Here is a 17,087-nt window from a genome sequence, read left to right as displayed (position 1 = left end):
AAATAAAAATTCTACATAAATTCGCCGTGCAGATACAAGAATGCTCAATATATACAAAATAAAAAGCCTCTCATAAAATATATAGTTGAAAATTCAAAAGAAGTAGCTATTCACTCAAATTCTTTCCGAATATACTTGACAGCCGCCCGTTCAAACGAATGGCACCCTGCAGAGGTACCAGGAAGTAAAATCTTCTATGGGTTCCTGTGGGAGTGTTGCAGCTCTTTTCTACATGGCTTTGGTTCAGTGGAAGTTACGTGTGAGTAGGGGCGTGCTTCATTCGATTCCGCGGGAAAGTTATTTGTTCTTCCTGTGACAAAGGTTTATTTTCTTAACGTCGACTTGCGTTCATAAAATATGTCTCAAACTCATGTCACAGATTTCTTTTCCCAGAGGAAGCAAAGGACATCCGATTCAGTTAAACTCAGTGGTGCTTCTTGTATTTCAAAAACCAGTGTTCTAAAATCAAAACCTTTCCACTCTCCAAATGAAGACCTTGTCCCGAATTCACCCACAAGGCAAGTACAGGATGGATTCAAGCGAAGTATTGATGCGGCAGCTGGTTTATCCGAAAGACAGTCAGCCACTTTTAAAAACTCAAAAGATATTCACCCCAGGTATCGGACAGCACAACAGATCTCACCAAGTACAGAATTGGTAACGAAACAAAAACAGCCTCCCAAAGAACTCACAATAAAGAAGAGACGACAATCCGAAGAATATTCCGATGACAAAGTTAAAATTCAAGAAAAACAGACAAGACTTACGAGAAGGATTTTTTTACCCTCGAGCCCAAAACAGCAGGTATTTTTTTGTGTAATGTTATTTTTTTTGCATTTGTTACCTTCTACAAGTCTTTCTTGCAAATGGGGCAATTTGTATGTTTGTATTATGACGTGCCTACAACAACTACAGTTGTACTTCTACTTACTCATCTCTTATTTTCTGAAAGCTTTAGCCTCACTAGGGTCGCGGGGGGTGCTGGAGCCTATACCAGCTAACTTTTGAACCCAGGTCTCTCACTGTGTGGCCGACGCGCTAACCACTCATCCACCGGGCCACCCATCCCTCTACTTACCATATTTTCACACCTATAAGATGCACTTTAAAGTCTACAATTTTCTCTATAATGGTCAATGCGCCCAATTGACCAGTGTGCTTTGTCTGTGCACTAAATTCAATTTTTGTATAGCCCCGACTGTTTTTTATTTCTTGCCGGTGTGCTGCTTACTGTGATCAACCCAGTGGAGTTTCACCTTAAAAATAGCCTCCCCGCGCATTCCATGCATTACAGTAAATCCATTCAAAACATCCCAGGGGAGTGGCGAGGCATTTGACTTCTGTGTGCTCGTAGCCAATGTTCCCTCTAATTTTGTGTTTGTCTTGGCAGAAAGACAACCTCCCTGAGCACACTGAGCACCAGTGTGAGCAACATCGTCATTGCTCGCTATGGGCACATACCAGTATCACACCTGCCATAAGCAGGTGCATGTCTACTACACATAAATTATTTAGTAAAAATAAAATGTAATGAATAAAATGTATGAATGGGTTGCTCGGCGGATGAGTGGTTTGTGCGGCGGCCTCACAGCTCTGGGGTCCTGGGTTCAAATCCAGGTCGATCTACCTGTGTTGAATTTGCATATTCTGCGTGTTTTCTCTGACTACTCCGTTTTCCTCCCACATCCCAATAAGATGCATTGTAGGCTGATTGGACACTCTAAAATTGTCCCTAGGTATGGGTCTGAGTGTGAATGGCTGTCCGTCTCCTTGTGCCCTTTGATCGGCTGGCCACCGATACAAGGTGTCCCCCGCCCCTTGCCCATAAGTCAGCAGGGATAGGCTCCTGGCCCAAAGTTAGCAGGGATAGGCTGCAGCACCCCCCGCGAGTGATAAAGTGGTTCTGAAAATGAATGAAAAACAAAAAAATGAATAAAACATCTTCATAAATTCCATTAGAATATGTACAAATCCGTCTTAATTTTTACCTTATTTTACACACCTCTCCTTCTCACTTGTCATTCTTGTTCAAATGACTTTTCTGCTGTACGTGTGTTATTTGAGATAGTCAAGTTTCCATTTACAGACGCTCCCCCACTTACAAACGAGTTAGGTTCCGATTGAAGTTGATTCAGTGCTATATTTTGTATTATAATTTATGTTTAAGGCCTATATAAGTATATTGGAGGTTTATATTAGTGGATTTGTATGTTTAAAGCTTGTATAAGTAACCAGCATTGGTTTGTACTGAAAAAAACCGTTTAATAAAATGGAGAGAATACATACAGTACTGTATACATACATTAGAGAGATGGAGAGAAATGTACGAGAAACTGGCCGAAAGAAGCTATCTATAAATGTTTATAAATGTTACTGACGGTCGATTCAACGATTCAAGTTGTATTCCCGTGCAACGCTCACAACTTTCTCACGCGCATCAAGCTTCTTCAATATTGCCACTTTCGTTTCAATGGAAATGGCTTGCCTCTTCCTTCCACCTCCCTCATTAGAAGCCTTTCACTTTTCACCAACCATATTGAATAATGGATGCACAAGATATTTAATGATCGAAATGAAAAAGGTTCTTTGCGCACTGGAGATACGTCGCGCACTAACGCACTACAACGAACTGGGCAGAGGAAAGTGGATGCTGGGTGAGCTGAGCTCACAGCGCCAGGAGTCGGTATTAGCGGCGGAAAGAAGCACTACTCGGAAAACGGCGCACAAAACAAAATCGAACTTACGAACATTTTTTGACAAATGCAATTTACAGATATGTTCGTATGTACCGTTGTTCGTAAGTTGAATGTTCGTAGGTAGAGGAGCGTCTGTATATGCAATATTTTTCCATGATTTTGCTTTGATTTATTTAATAAGGGACAGCACATATTAATTAACATATTTATATTTATGATAATGAACATATATGTAAGATTGTAGCCGAGGGCTAATTTCCATCTATAGTCCATTGGTTGAAGACAAATGATCACACATACTAGACACAGACACGCACGTACACAACCACACACACAGTAGATTTAGACAGTTTTCACCCGATTTCACCGCTTGATAGAAGGTCTGTAAAACACGAAAAACATAAGAGTGGACTGAGGTACTGCCACTGGGTGCCGCGTAAACGGCGCCACCATGGGGAAAGGGGTAAAAAAAAGTTTGGATTTAATTTACTGCACGCCATATGATTGCTACTGCGCAGAGAAGATGAGAGTACACGCACGCGCGCACCTCAGAGGGAACATTGCTCGCAGCTCTTTTCACCCTCAAAGAAAGTATATCAGAGCTATACAGAGGAATTGGCTGGCGTGAATGACCACAGAATGTGGGTGTAAACGCTTTGAAAATAGACTGGAGCCATGGATCAAACACGATTTAACAGCTTTGCTTACGGATGGCCAACATAGTAGTTCGGGCATGCAGCGTTGCACGAGTTATGCGGCGATCTGGAATTAATTGTCAATGCCGATATAACAACTAGGAGAATCAAAGGCTTGGGAGTGATGCATAACAAGAGTTAAAATGGATTGTGGATGACTGAGCTCAAGTGTCGGCCAGCACTGTTCGAGCTTTCGCCAAAATTGGTATCAAGTTCTCGAATACACAACTGCTGACAGTGGAGCCTAACATGTTGAACACCCAACTCTTTATATTATAGTGTACTTTCCTCAATAAAGCATGGACGTTTGGTCGCTGGACGTTTGGTCGCCGGACGTTTGGTCGCCGGACGTTTGGTCGCCGGACGTTTGGTCGCCGGACGTTTGGTCGCCGGACGTTTGGTCGCCGGACGTTTGGTCGCCGGACGTTTGGTCGCCGGACGTTTGGTCGCCGGACGTTTGGTCGCCCTACGTTTGGTCGCCGGACGTTTGGTCGCCGGACGTTTGGTCGCCGGACGTTTGGTCGCCGGACGTTTGGTCGCCGGACGTTTGGTCGCCGGACGTTTGGTCGCCGGACGTTTGGTCACCTCACGTTTGGTCGCCGGACGGATATTAAACTCTTGTGAATATAATCAACATTAGATATTTAATTAGTAAACTCTTGTTGAGAGCTGTCTTCAACAGTACTTACTTTCCAAAAGACCGGGGACCAACGGAACCAAACGTCCAGGCGACCAAACGTCCGGGCGACCAAACGACCGGGCGACCAAACGTCCGGGCGACCAAACGTCCGGGCGACCAAACGTCCGGGCGACCAAACGTCCGGGCGACCAAACGTCCGGGCGACCAAACGTCCGGGCGACCAAACGTCCGGGCGACCAAACGTCCGGGCGACCAAACGTCCGGGCGACCAAACAGCGATTTTCCCTCACTACGGAAAAAAGCTCAAATAAACAATGTTTCAGATCTATAAAAAAATCTGAATAGTCAGGGCTTTTGATCCAGTTCTTTTAATCCATTTATGAAAATAAAATACTATATCTGAAATGGTCCGGCCCACATGAAATCGAGTTAACGTTAATGCGGCCCGCGAACCAACCCGAGCCTATCACCCTTGATGTAGAGCATTCTTCTTCCACAACACATTCTAGTCAACTTTGATCAACACTGGATCAAACTCCACTGGATTTATTGTTGCTTCCTCAATCCATCTTTACTGACATGAAGAAAATCGCCCGTTAGTCAAGCTATGTGCATAAGGCATCAATGAATACCGATATACACTCAATCCAAACTAGTTGCACATCCCCAACATGCGATTGTTAATGGGGTGTAAATTAAACACTTTAGCATTAAACACTTTAGCATTAAACACTTTAGCATTAAACACTTTAGCATTAAACACTTTAGCATTAAACACTTTAGCATTAAACACTTTAGCATTAAACACTTTAGCATTAAACACTTTAGCATTAAACACTTTAGCATTAAACACTTTAGCATTAAACACTTTAGCATTAAACACTTTAGCATTAAACACTTTAGCATTAAACACTTTAGCATTAAACACTTTAGCATTAAACACTTTAGCATTAAACACTTTAGCATTAAACACTTTAGCATTAAACACTTTAGCATTAAACACTTTAGCATTAAACACTTTAGCATTAAACACTTTAGCATGTCACACGTACAACTCGCAAGACTTGGGAATTCCTTGAGACTCCGACAAAATGACTTTTGACTTGGCTTGGAGTCCCTTGTGCGATTTTCTGCTCATTGTCATGTTCAATAATATTTCATATTCTGTCCGCTGTGGAAAAGGACACCACTATTTTGCTGTCCTTTTAACATCAGATTTAAGACTTTATTGTAGAATCTTACCATTCAGGTGCTGGTATTTTCATTAGAACTTATTCATAGAAAGTTTTTCCACCTCATTAACATGTACTGGAGCATTTTACAGTTTGGTCTTTAAAAAATGTTTTTATCTTTACTGGTGAAATGTTATGGTTTTGGAACAAATTGGTAAACATCAAGATGCCTGAATTATGGGTTCCACCTGAAGCAAGCCCAACCAATTTTTTTGCGGGTGAAAAATAATCATATCAATGTACAGTGATACCCCTACATACGAATGCTTCTAAATACAAAATATTCATTTTACAAAAAGCCTTGATGAGGAAACAGTGTCCCAAGATGAGAAAGAAAGTTCCAAAACATCCGCTGAGTTCGCCTTCTTCGGCAGTGCACTGTCTTCTCCCTCCTCTATCTTCTTCGAGTTGAGTGGGCGGTTCCCGTTTTCCGCTTGCTTCCGTCGTATATAAAAAAAGAAATATACTAAACATTATTCCTGAATAAGATTAGTATGAGCAAAGGATTTTTTTTAATCATTATAATGAGATAAATTACATTGAAAGTAACAACATTGTTGGACTTTTTCAGTCTAGCCATTGTTATTGAATCTTCTTGATGCAAATCTGTTAAAAGTACACCATCTCTTTAGGTTCCTTCTGGAGAAAATGTGACCAGCCAGAATTCTATTCACCAGCAAATCAAAAAACAAGCTCTTCAGCTTGCTGCTGCACCATCTGTTTCATCCTCCGTTGCCATGTCAGCTGTGACCCGGGCAAAAACTCTTGCTGTTAAAACTAAGATGACAATAGAGAAATACAGAGATGCTGAAAAGATACAGGAAGAGAGACTCACAGCTCACAACAGGTGAGGCTAGGATTTTTTTATATGAGCTTTCATTGTGTTGGATTATAAATACGTAAAAATGAACGTGTGCACCCTCTTGAATTTCCGAGCACAGGTTTCCCCCACTATATCGGCTCGAGGTCAAGTGGCCGAAGGTCTAACCAGCGGGAAGGAGGGATCCAAATAAATGCATATTAAAATTATTGTCATTATTTGGCAATGCCGGGACCAAAACTGCAGACAAAATTCTTGTTCTTTGGGTTCCCATTTCATTGTTTAGATTTGTGGTCTCAAACCGGTCCTCAAAGGGCTGCAGTGGGTGCAGGTTTTAATTCCGACTAAACAACTATACATTTTGCAAGTGCAATCAGTTAATTAGAGTCAGGTGCTACTTATTTTAAAGACACCTGATTGGTTAAAATGTCGGCACTGGATCGGTTGAAACAAAAACCAGGACCCACTGCGGCCCTATGTGTAACCGGTTTGAGACCACTGGTTTAGGTCAAAACCACATACCGTATTTCACTCCTATTGGCCACACCGAGTGAAAGGGCACTGTCTCAGTTGTGGGTGCAATTTCAGTTTTTTGCCCATGAAAAGGTGCTTTGGCTCAATAGGCGCGCTGTAATGCTCCTGCTAGTATGACACCTAAGCATGCATGCTACCATATGTTTTATAAAAGGAAACAGGAGCAAAACTGAGTTTGATCTTGTTTTATTGACGTGATGTGTGTTAGTGAAAATATAAGTACAGTGTTCCCTCGGTTATCGCGGTTAATGGGGACCGGGGCCACCCGCGATAAGTGAATTTCCGCGAAGTAGGGATTCCCCTTCAAAAATGCTTAATTTGAATTTAATTCAAATAAAAATATTTATTTTTTATTTTTTTGTACACCATATAGAATACGGGTAGAGTGAAATTCATGTTATAACAAAAAACTGTAAAATATGTTGTTTCAATGTAATATTTGTATTTTTTTTCCCAAAAAATCCGCGAAGCTATCAGTCCGCGGTAGCTGAACCGCGAAGTAGCGGGGGATCACTGTAAAAGCATTCAAACATCTACAAATCTGTCATAGTCCTCATCCTCTTTATCTGGAATAAAGAGTTTGGCTAAGTGGGCAAGTTGACCAACAATGCTGGGTTCCATCTCTTTATCAGGGTCAGAAATGTCGTCGTGGAATTTCGAAATAGTGATTTTAGCTTTGACAAGAGCTCCAACCACAGTGCTTGGTGGCACTTTGACACGGGCATCGACATCTCACGCCATATACGGCCCGGCCCGGCTCGTGGGCCATATACGGCCCGTTACAGATAACTTTCATTTAGAATAACAAGTTACAGATCACAACATTCATTTAGAATAACAAGTTACAGATCACAACATTCATTTAGAATAACAAGTTACAGATCACAACATTCATTTAGAATAACAAGTTACAGGTAACAACATTCATTTAGAATAACAAGTTACAGATAACAACATTCAGAATAACAAGTTACAGATAACAACATTCATTTAGAATAACAAGTTACAGGTAACAACATTCATTTAGAACAGTGGTTTTCAAAGTGGGCGGTACCGCCCCCCGGGGGGCGGTGTGAACTTTCAGGGGGGCGCTGACGAATAAACAGGCGAATGGGGGGCGTTGAAATAGTGAAGGGGGCGATGGAGCAATTACAGTAAAATGTGACGTTGGTGTTTGTAGAAAGACCGGAAAAATTGATTGTCTGTAATAAAAAGTCGACAAAAAACAAGCTTTATTGAAACAAGAAACGTTGTCTGCTCGAGCGCTCACGAGCAGCGCGCATATACCGTATATCACTAATTGTCGCGAGTTTATCGTCGATGCAGGCGACTGGGGAAACCACCACCATCCAGTCAGCCGCAGAGGAGCACACAATAGCGCGCCGGCAACGCTTAACCACAGACGTATGCGCACAGCGACCGGCTTAATGCATCAGCTATCAATTTTTATGATTCGAGGTGAACTGCGCATTGGTCTATTAAAAGAAACGAAATTAGCGAATAATATCTGAGGCGCCTGTCTTCTATTTATTTAAGCTTCGTTCGTTGGAAAGGGGTAAAGAGGGGGGCGTTGGCATTTTGGCCCGGCGGTGAAGGGGGCGGTGGCCAAAAAAGTTTGAAAATCACTGATTTAGAATAACAAGTTACAGGTAACACCATTCATTTAGAATAACAAGTTACAGGTAACACCATTCATTTAGAATAACAGGTTACAGGTAACAACATTCATTTAGAATAACAAGTTACAGATAACAACATTCATTTAGAATAACACGGTTTAGATAACATTCATTTAGAGTAACACGTTACAGATAACAACATTCATTTAAAATAACAAGGGCATTTATTCACTGCCAAACAAAGTAGTTATAATAGTAGATGTTGTAATTTACACCAGCATAGAAAATATTGAGATTAATCTTTGAATTAAGGTTCTCAGCATATCATTTTGAATATATTTCCTAAAATAATGGGAAATTATTTAAAATTAAAATGTTGTCCTTATTGGCACACATCACTAGAAGTATGTTCAATAGCATTTTCAGGTATTGTTCTCCAAGCCCTCTAGTCTGTATTTTAGTAAGTCTTCTAGTTTTTTTTTTCACACGTAGCAAGAGCGTGTGTGTGAGAGAGAGGGACGCAGAGAGAGGGACGCGGAGAGAGGGACGCGGAGAGAGGGACGCGGAGAGAGGGACGCGGAGAGAGGGACGCGGAGAGAGGGACGCGGAGAGAGGGACGCGGAGAGAGGGACGCGGAGAGAGAGACTCGGAGAGAGAGAGTGACGTGGAGAGAGAGTGACTCGGAGAGAGAGAGTGACTCGGAGAGAGAGAGTGACGCGGAGAGAGAGAGGAACGCAGAGAGAGAATGAGGGACACAGAGAGAGAGAGAATGACGCGGAGAGAGAGGGACGCGGAGACAGAGAGAATGACGCAGAGAGAGAGAGAGAGTGACGCTGAGAGAGTCTCAGAGAGAAAGAGAGAGAAGAAGAGAGTCGCGAAGAGAAAGAGAGACGCAGAGAGAGAGAGTGACGCGGAGAGAGAGAGTGACGCGGAGAGAGAGAGTGACGCGGAGAGAGAGAGTGACGCGGAGAGAGAGAGTGACGCAGAGGGAGAGGGAGAGAGACGCAGAGGGAGAGGGAGAGAGACGCAGAGGGAGAGGGAGAGAGACGCAGAGGCAGAGAGGGAGAGGGAGAGAGACGCAGAGGCAGAGAGGGAGAGGGAGAGAGACGCAGAGGCAGAGAGGGAGAGGGAGAGAGACGCAGAGGCGGAGGGGGAGAGAGACTCAGAGGCAGAGAGAGAGAGACGCGGAGGCAGAGAGAGAGAGAGAGAGACGCAGAGAGAGAGAGAGAGAGAGAGAGAGAGAGAGAGAGAGAGAGAGAGACGCAGAGGCATAGGTATATTTGTTTAGGCGTGAAAACATATTGTTTTGTGGTAATATAAGGGGTGATCTTATTTTTGGGTTTTTCGATTATCGCTGCCTTGTCTGGTGAACAATATCCGTGTAATTCGAGGGATTACTGTACTGCGATAAACCCAGTGGACATTCGCTTTTGCATGGTCAAATGAGCAGACCCTCAAAATACCCCGCCCGCTTACTCCATGGACTATATAAATCCATTCAAAACATCCCAGCGTGAAGAGGCAGTTGACTTCCGTGTGCTTGCAACACCTTTAACCCTCAAAAACACTCTCACTCGTCAAAGAAATAATACCTTTAAGGTGGGTGGACTCAAGCCACGGATTGAACACGATTGAATACGAAAGAGCAGCCAGAAGAAGCAAAGTTGTGAGCGCCTTGGGATTGATGGTTGTCGGATGGCAAACATTGTTATACAAAGGAATGGTAGGCAGCGTCGCACTGGCGATTTGGAATGGGTTGTCGATCCCTGGTCCAAGGTGTCGGCGAGCACTGTAGTTTGAGCTTCCGTCAAAGCTGAAATCACTCCTGTGAGTGACAACTCTGACCCTGAAAATGAGATGAAACCCAGCATGTTGGATGGCAAACTCTTAATGTCTGATACAGAAGATGAGGACTTTCACAGATTTGTGGATGTTTGAATGCTTTGTATTACCGCAAATACACATTATGTAAATAAAACACAATCAAACTTATTTTTGCTCCTGTTGCCTTTTTAAAACATACACTAGCATGCATGCAAGCATTACTATATGTTGAAATAGCACCTGCAAATGAGACATTTATTTAGAAGAAAGTAATCAAAATGACCTTAATGCACCTTTTAGGAGAATTTCAATAATCACATTAAAATTCATGCGTATACAGACGCTCCCCTACTTACGAACATTCGAGTTATGAACAACGGTACATACGAACGTGTGCGAATTCTGTTTATGTCGAAAAATGTTCGTAAGTTAGATTTTGTGTTGCGCGCCTTTTTCCGAGTTCTTTCAGCTGCTAACACCGACGCCTGGCGCTGTGAGAGCTCACCCAGCATCCACCTTCCTCTGCCCAGTTCGTTGCAGTGCGGAAGTGCGCGACCATTACAAACAGAGATCGAGCAGCAGGACCCAAATATTGAACCTTGCACAAAGGTTGCAAATGAATTTAATGATGCCTTACAGTGCTCCCGCATCATTTATGATGAAAAAAAAAGAAGAAAACTGCAATCGTCATTAGATAGCTTCTTTCGGCCAGTTTCTCGTAAATCTCTCTCTCTCATGTATCTATACAGTACTGTATGTTTTCTCTCCATTTCATTATGTTTTTTTCAGTACAAACCAATGCTGATTACTTATTTGTATGTTGAAGGCTTATACAAGCCTTCAACATACAAATGCACTTATAAAAACCTTCAATATACCTTTAGAAGCCTTAAACATAAATTATAATACAAAATATAGCACTAAATCAACCTTAACTTATGAACAATCGCTTGAACATAACTCGCACGTAAGTAGGGGACTGTCTGTACACATACTAGACTTCAAGAACTTGCTGAGAGCGCAGGTTTCACTTCACTCATCTTAGATCTAGGCCAACACTCAAAGGAGTGAGACACACAGTAGCATACGGGTGCCCAACTCCGGTCCTCGAGGGCTGTTATCCAGTCTGTTTTCCACATCTCCATTCACCAACACACCTGAATCAAATAATCAGTATCAAGGTTCTGGACAGCTTGCTGAAGACTTGATCTTTTTTTTCAGATGTGGTAGATGAGGGAGATTTGGAAAATAGTCTGGAGGTTCTAGGACTGGAGTTCAGTGCCTCTGCAGTAGAAGCAAATTTTTCAATAAGCATGTACGAGTGCCTATTCAAAATGACTTTTTGTAAGAAAATATTTGTCTTCATCAATTTCAAAAGTATTGTGAGGTCGGGACAAAATCCTATAGGTGTCCAGACTTGTAGCACGGGTCACCAGTTCAGAAACACTGGTCTGGTGGTATTTGCGGCCGGTCCAGTATTGGGTCACTAACCTTTTGTTCTTCTCTCTTAGTATTCTACAGCCAGCATACCATCAGTATCACAATCTAGCCCGTGTCACGCCACCAGGCCTCTCACTGCCTCTAAAGTTCAAAATTCTTGGTGAGATGTTTAGAAGCATGGACACTGTGGTAGCCATGCTGTTCAACCGTTCAGAAACTGCTACCTTTTCCAAGATCAGAAAGGGCGTTCAGGATATGATGCACAAGTAGGTGTCACTTTTTTAAAAAATTCTTTAGATTCAGGTTGTCCCCTGCCCATTCCCCATAGTTGACTGGGATAGGCTCCAGCACGGTTGGCAACTCTGGTATGGAAACTGAATTAATAAGTATAATTAAAGGTCGTCTGAATATTTAAAGGCTGATTACTGACATTTAAAATAATGTTTGGGCCGATTGGCAATATCTAAAGATGAGATGAAGCCAACATAATCTCCAAAAAGCAGGGGTGCAATACTGAAGTCACCAAACCGGGCCCCCTCAATGGCAAGGATGTGTCCAGATATTCTGCCCATAAGTTATGAACAGAATCGGTTACATAGGGCAGCCTTGAATCCTAACTGGAAGCGAATCCAACATACTGCCGGTAACGCGGATCAGCCTCTGACAATAATCATAGGGGGACCGGATTCCAGGTATTAGGGATTCCGTTACCCCATACCCCCAGAGTGACCCCCTCAAGACTTCCTTGGGTAGGTAGTCGAACACCTCCTACCAACTCCAAAAAGAACATGGAGACTAGGTGATAAACTCCGAGCAAATATCATCCATCCCCGGGGTTTGCCACCAAGTTTTTTAACCACCTCTGTGCCTTACACTCCAGAGAGTGCGGGTTCCACAATTTCAAGTTTCTCAAATTCTCACCCAAATTAAAACAAACGGTAACCTCAAGAAAGAGATTGTTGCATGAACGTAGCCACCAACCCCTCCAAATCTTTTTGCAGGCACCACTCGGCCGCAAATCAGAAATGGAGCAGGGACGTCAGTGCTCGCTTTTCTACATGCTCACATATGACCACATGTTGCGTCTTTTTTCCCTGATTTTTTTGTTTTCCAACAATGTGTCAGTCACACTTAATAAAGATACCCTGTAAGAACTACTTGACACTCGTTGCGGTCATCCAAGACCTGTCTGTTTTCAATTTTACTCAGTCTTAATTTCTTGTTTGATAGAACCCCGACCTGTTTCACCAAAAATTGTGGGTATGGCTAAAAACAGAGGGACGTTTGTAAGCCAGCATAATTTTATTGTACAGTTGGTGAATGACAAAACAGAAATTAGTTTTAATCAGCAAAAAAAAAGGGGGAAAAAGAGCCAAACCTACCCAATGAAAAAGAGGACAGAGGCATTGCAAAATAATCTACATTGGTGCACTTAGACAAGACAATACTATAATAACCCATTCAGAAAACATAGGTGTACATATAATATAGCAGGTGGCCAGTATCATTGAAACATAAAGGCGACGCCAAACATTCAGTTAAAGCAGGGATCTCAAACTCTGGGTGAGACTGGGCCGCATCAGGATTTCCACAAGAAAAGCGCTGATAAAACATTCCAATGTTATCAAATATCTTTATTTTTTAACAAAAAATAATGAATTAAATAAATTATCTTAAAGATGAATAAAAAATAAAACAATCAGTAATAAAAAAATAAAATAATAATGAGCATACAGTAGATATACAGTGGCTGGCTAAGTAGAGAAAACTAATTTTTTTATTCTGTTTCAAATGTCTGTATTAACAGCTCTTTAAATTCTAACTTTCTGAACTTGAATGGAACATTGAACATGAAATATTCTGGACAGAGCTTCTCTTACTTCTTGCTGTAAGAGACTTGGCAATGCTTCTTCTCAAATAGCTGAGTCACATTTGGCTTGAGGGAGGAAGCAGTGGAGACCCTCAATAGAGCTTGAAAATGCTCATCAGTAAGTCTGGACCTATATTTGGACTTACTGAAGTTCAAGGTGGAGAAGAGTTTCTCACACAAGTATGTGCTCCCAAAAAGGCACATGGTCCATTCCTCCTCCCAATCATTGATGGGGCTCCGTAAGTTGTTATTCCAACAAAGCTCTTCCATGGCAAACCGGCATTCTCAATGGCATCACACAGCTGGTGAAATAATTCCTTATCGGTGGTCTGGCCATGCATTGGAATTACTGTGAGCAACTCATCCATCACTTCAAAATTGTCATCAACACCACGGACATATATTGCGAGCTGGGCAGTGTCTGATGTCTGTGGTCTCATCAAGAGCCACTAAATATACACTGAAACATTGCGCTTTCTCATACAGTTGATCATAAATGTCACTTGATAGGTTAGAAATGCGCTCAACCACGGTGTTGGCAGAAAGGCTGATGTGGTTGAACTGACTTTTCTTTTCTGGACAGACAATATGTGCAGCCTGTAATATGCACTTTTTGATAAATTCACCTTCTGTGAATGGCTTTCTTGCTTTAGCAATCAGCTCACAAAAGGCGTAGCTAGCTTCGACTGCTGCATTACTTTCTTTGGTAGCCTTCTTGAAGAAATCCTGTTGCCTCAGAAGACGTGTTTTAAGACTGTCAACCTGGTTGGCTCTCTCATCTCTCTGGTATTTTTCGTAAACCTCAGCATGTCTCGTAGTATAATGACGTTTCAAATTGTATTCCTTGTGCACCGCTACTTTTTCAGTGCAAATGAGACACGTCGGGGTGCCCCTGTGCTCAACAAAGAAATATTGCACTCCCCACTTTTCTTGAAACTGTCTGTGCTCATCACTGACCTTTCTCTTCACGGCAGGCTTTGAAACAGACATCTCTGGGGCTGTAATATGTGTTTACACTTGGAATGAGTCTCGGATCTAACTTTTAACTTTCAGTCGCGCGGGTCTGTGGCGCATGCACACTTTCGCTCTTCGATCGTATTGGATTATGGCAGCTCTCTGAGCCGAGCGGAGTGATCGACTTCACAGCTTCTCCTCCGCCCGGCTGATTGGAAGAATGAATGAGTGAGTGACCGAGGCACTGGACAGCCCGGCCAATTTCCCGCCCTCCAGAGCCGTTCCTCATCGTGATTGGTTCATCCAGCTCAAAACACAACAACTGTCATTCATATCAATCTTGCGGGCCGCACGGACACTAATCTTTCATATTAAGACGCGGGCCGGGGGCCATAGTTGGTCTGCGGGCCGCGAGTTTGAGACCGCTGAGTTAAAGCAACATCATGAGACAGACTGAAAATAAAACACCAACAGGAAATTCCTAAAAAAAACTCATCCCCAACACAAATTCCTAAAATACATGAATTCCTACACTAATAGGTGGAGAAGGAATGGCTTGAAAAGGGCCATTCCCTTCTACTCTAATTAGTGTAATGGACTCCCCTAATTCCATTAGGAACAAATAAAACCTGTCTGTCAGAGTATATCGCGGTTTAAAAAAAAAGCAAATGTTAACTCGCAAGCAGAAAATGGTATGAAAAACGGGAAAAATCTTGGCTCTGCTTATTATTCTGGGTTGACTTGGGTGGCATTCAAAGCTGAAAAAAAATCGATATTTCAACGTAGAAGAATGACGAGCCTAAAAATATAAAATGTCAAGAAGGAAAACATCTTTCCTATTCCTGCTTTCTTTGGATTTGCTATAACACCGCCTTCAGGTCAGGGGACAAGGTACAATACAGCGCTGCCAGAGCAGAGCTGGAGAGAGGCATTAAAAAAGCCAAGGCAGCATAAACAAAGAAAATTGAGGAGCACATCACAGGAAATAACCCAAAGAAGATGTGGCGGGGAATACGACATATTACCAATTACAATGACAATAATGTCTGTTAATGCAGATGCTTCACTAGCTTTGGAACTGAACCGTTTCTTTGCCCGCTTTGAGACTGACAAATCAGACCCAGTCTCAACACCCCCACCGCCATCCTGCAGCAGTACACAGAAGTTTCAGGAACATGAAGTGAGACTGGTAATGCGGTCTGTGAACACAAGGAAGGCTGCTGGCCCCGGCGGAGTACCTGAAAAGGTGCTCAAAGCCTGTGCTGACCAGCTGGCTGGAGTTTTCACAAAAATGTTCAATTGTTCCCTCCAACACTCCATTATTCCATCCTGCCTGAAATCTGCCACCATTATCCCTGTCCCCAAAAAGACAACCATTGACAGCCTGAATGACCATTGACCTGTTGTACTCACGCTTGTGATCATGGAGTGCTTTGAAAAGTTGGTTGCCCACTTCAAGGCTGTGCCCCGAGTCCTCTTCTGTAATCCCCGTACACATACGACTGTACACCAACTCACCAATCTAACGCCATCAAATTTGCCGATGACACCACTGTAGTCGGACTCATCTCAAGACGGGATGAGTCGGCCTACAGAGATGAGGTCAACAAACTGTCTTCATGGTGCTCGGTGAACAATCTCACACTGAACACCACGAAAACTAAAGAAATTATCCCGCACAGATCTGTCCCCACTGCTCATTAATGAAGTATGTGTAGACAGGGTACAGTCCTTTAAATTCCTGGGGGTCCACGTATGTAATGTATCCATCACGGCAGAATGCCAATTTGAATCTGAAATTATCACTTATTTGGGTCTTTTGCCAGGAAAACGCACCTTATGGAGAAGCACTACCAATTACGCAGCTGGGTATGATGACGATTAGGCTTTTGTCGAGTCAATGATGATGACAAAGCCTATGTCCGATTATTATTGTTATTATTATTATTACATTTCAAATCGTGCTCATTACCTGCGAAGAAACTTTAACGAGCTATTTCCATTTTTGTTTGGATTTTGACATGTCCTTGAAGACCATCCAAGGCCTCCAACGAACCCCATAAAAAAATGAGACCGTATCAGATGACGGTGTCCAAAAAAGTGACCTAAGTATTCAACCACCAATTATGCAAGGTCCCCTATTTGAAAAGATTAAAGAAGTGTATAATTGTCAACATGGGTAAAACTCAACCATGAGACAGAATGTGGAAAAAAAACCCATAAAATTACACTGTTGGATTTTTAAAGAATTTATTTCCAAATTAGAGTGGACAATAAGTATTTAGTCAACTTCAAACAAGCAAGATTTCTGGCTGTTAACTTCTAACGAGGTCTCCACTCGTTACCTGTATTAATAGCATCTGTTTTAAGTCATAATTAGTATAAAAGACATTTGTCCATGTCCACAACCTCAGTCTCACACTCCAAACTTCACAATGGTCAAGACCAAAGAGCTGTCGAAGGACACCAGAGACAGAATTGTATACCTGCACTGGGCTGGGAAGACAGAATCTAAATCCAAGACTAAAATGCTTGTTGAAAAGAAATCAACTGTGAGAGCAATTATTAGAAAATGGAAGACATACAAGACCATCTCCCTAGATCTGGGGCTCCTTGCAAAAATAGACGTTTTTCACGAGGGTAGAGAGGGACACAGAGGGATGCTGGGGGAGGTTTGCAGTGGGGTAGACTTTGCACTGGTGAATCGTAATATGACATAAACAAATTGAAATGAACTTGGATTACAATGCAGACACTCAAAAA

The 17,087-nt window shown here is 42.4% G+C and overlaps 1 protein-coding gene across 2 annotated transcripts in view; it reads left to right on the top strand.

Moving 5' to 3' along the window:
* Positions 1 to 223: 223 nt before the first annotated feature.
* cdt1 (chromatin licensing and DNA replication factor 1) overlaps positions 224 to 17,087 on the top strand; it is a 34,098-nt gene continuing 17,234 nt past the window's right edge. The window contains exons 1-3 of one of the 2 annotated variants that reach the window (XM_077730335.1): positions 224 to 804; positions 5,896 to 6,110; positions 11,572 to 11,766. In XM_077730335.1, coding sequence (XP_077586461.1) covers positions 358 to 804; positions 5,896 to 6,110; positions 11,572 to 11,766 — 857 coding nt within the window. In that variant the 5' untranslated portion in view covers positions 224 to 357. The remainder of the gene's footprint in view (positions 805 to 5,895; positions 6,111 to 11,571; positions 11,767 to 17,087) is intronic. The other variant, XM_077730337.1, reaches the window with a different exon arrangement.

The sequence above is a fragment of the Stigmatopora nigra genome, chromosome 12 (assembly GCF_051989575.1).
Source record: "Stigmatopora nigra isolate UIUO_SnigA chromosome 12, RoL_Snig_1.1, whole genome shotgun sequence".
Classification (NCBI taxonomy): domain Eukaryota; kingdom Metazoa; phylum Chordata; class Actinopteri; order Syngnathiformes; family Syngnathidae; genus Stigmatopora; species Stigmatopora nigra.
Note: the sequence above shows the minus strand (reverse complement) of the source record. Positions and strands in the feature narration are given on the sequence as shown.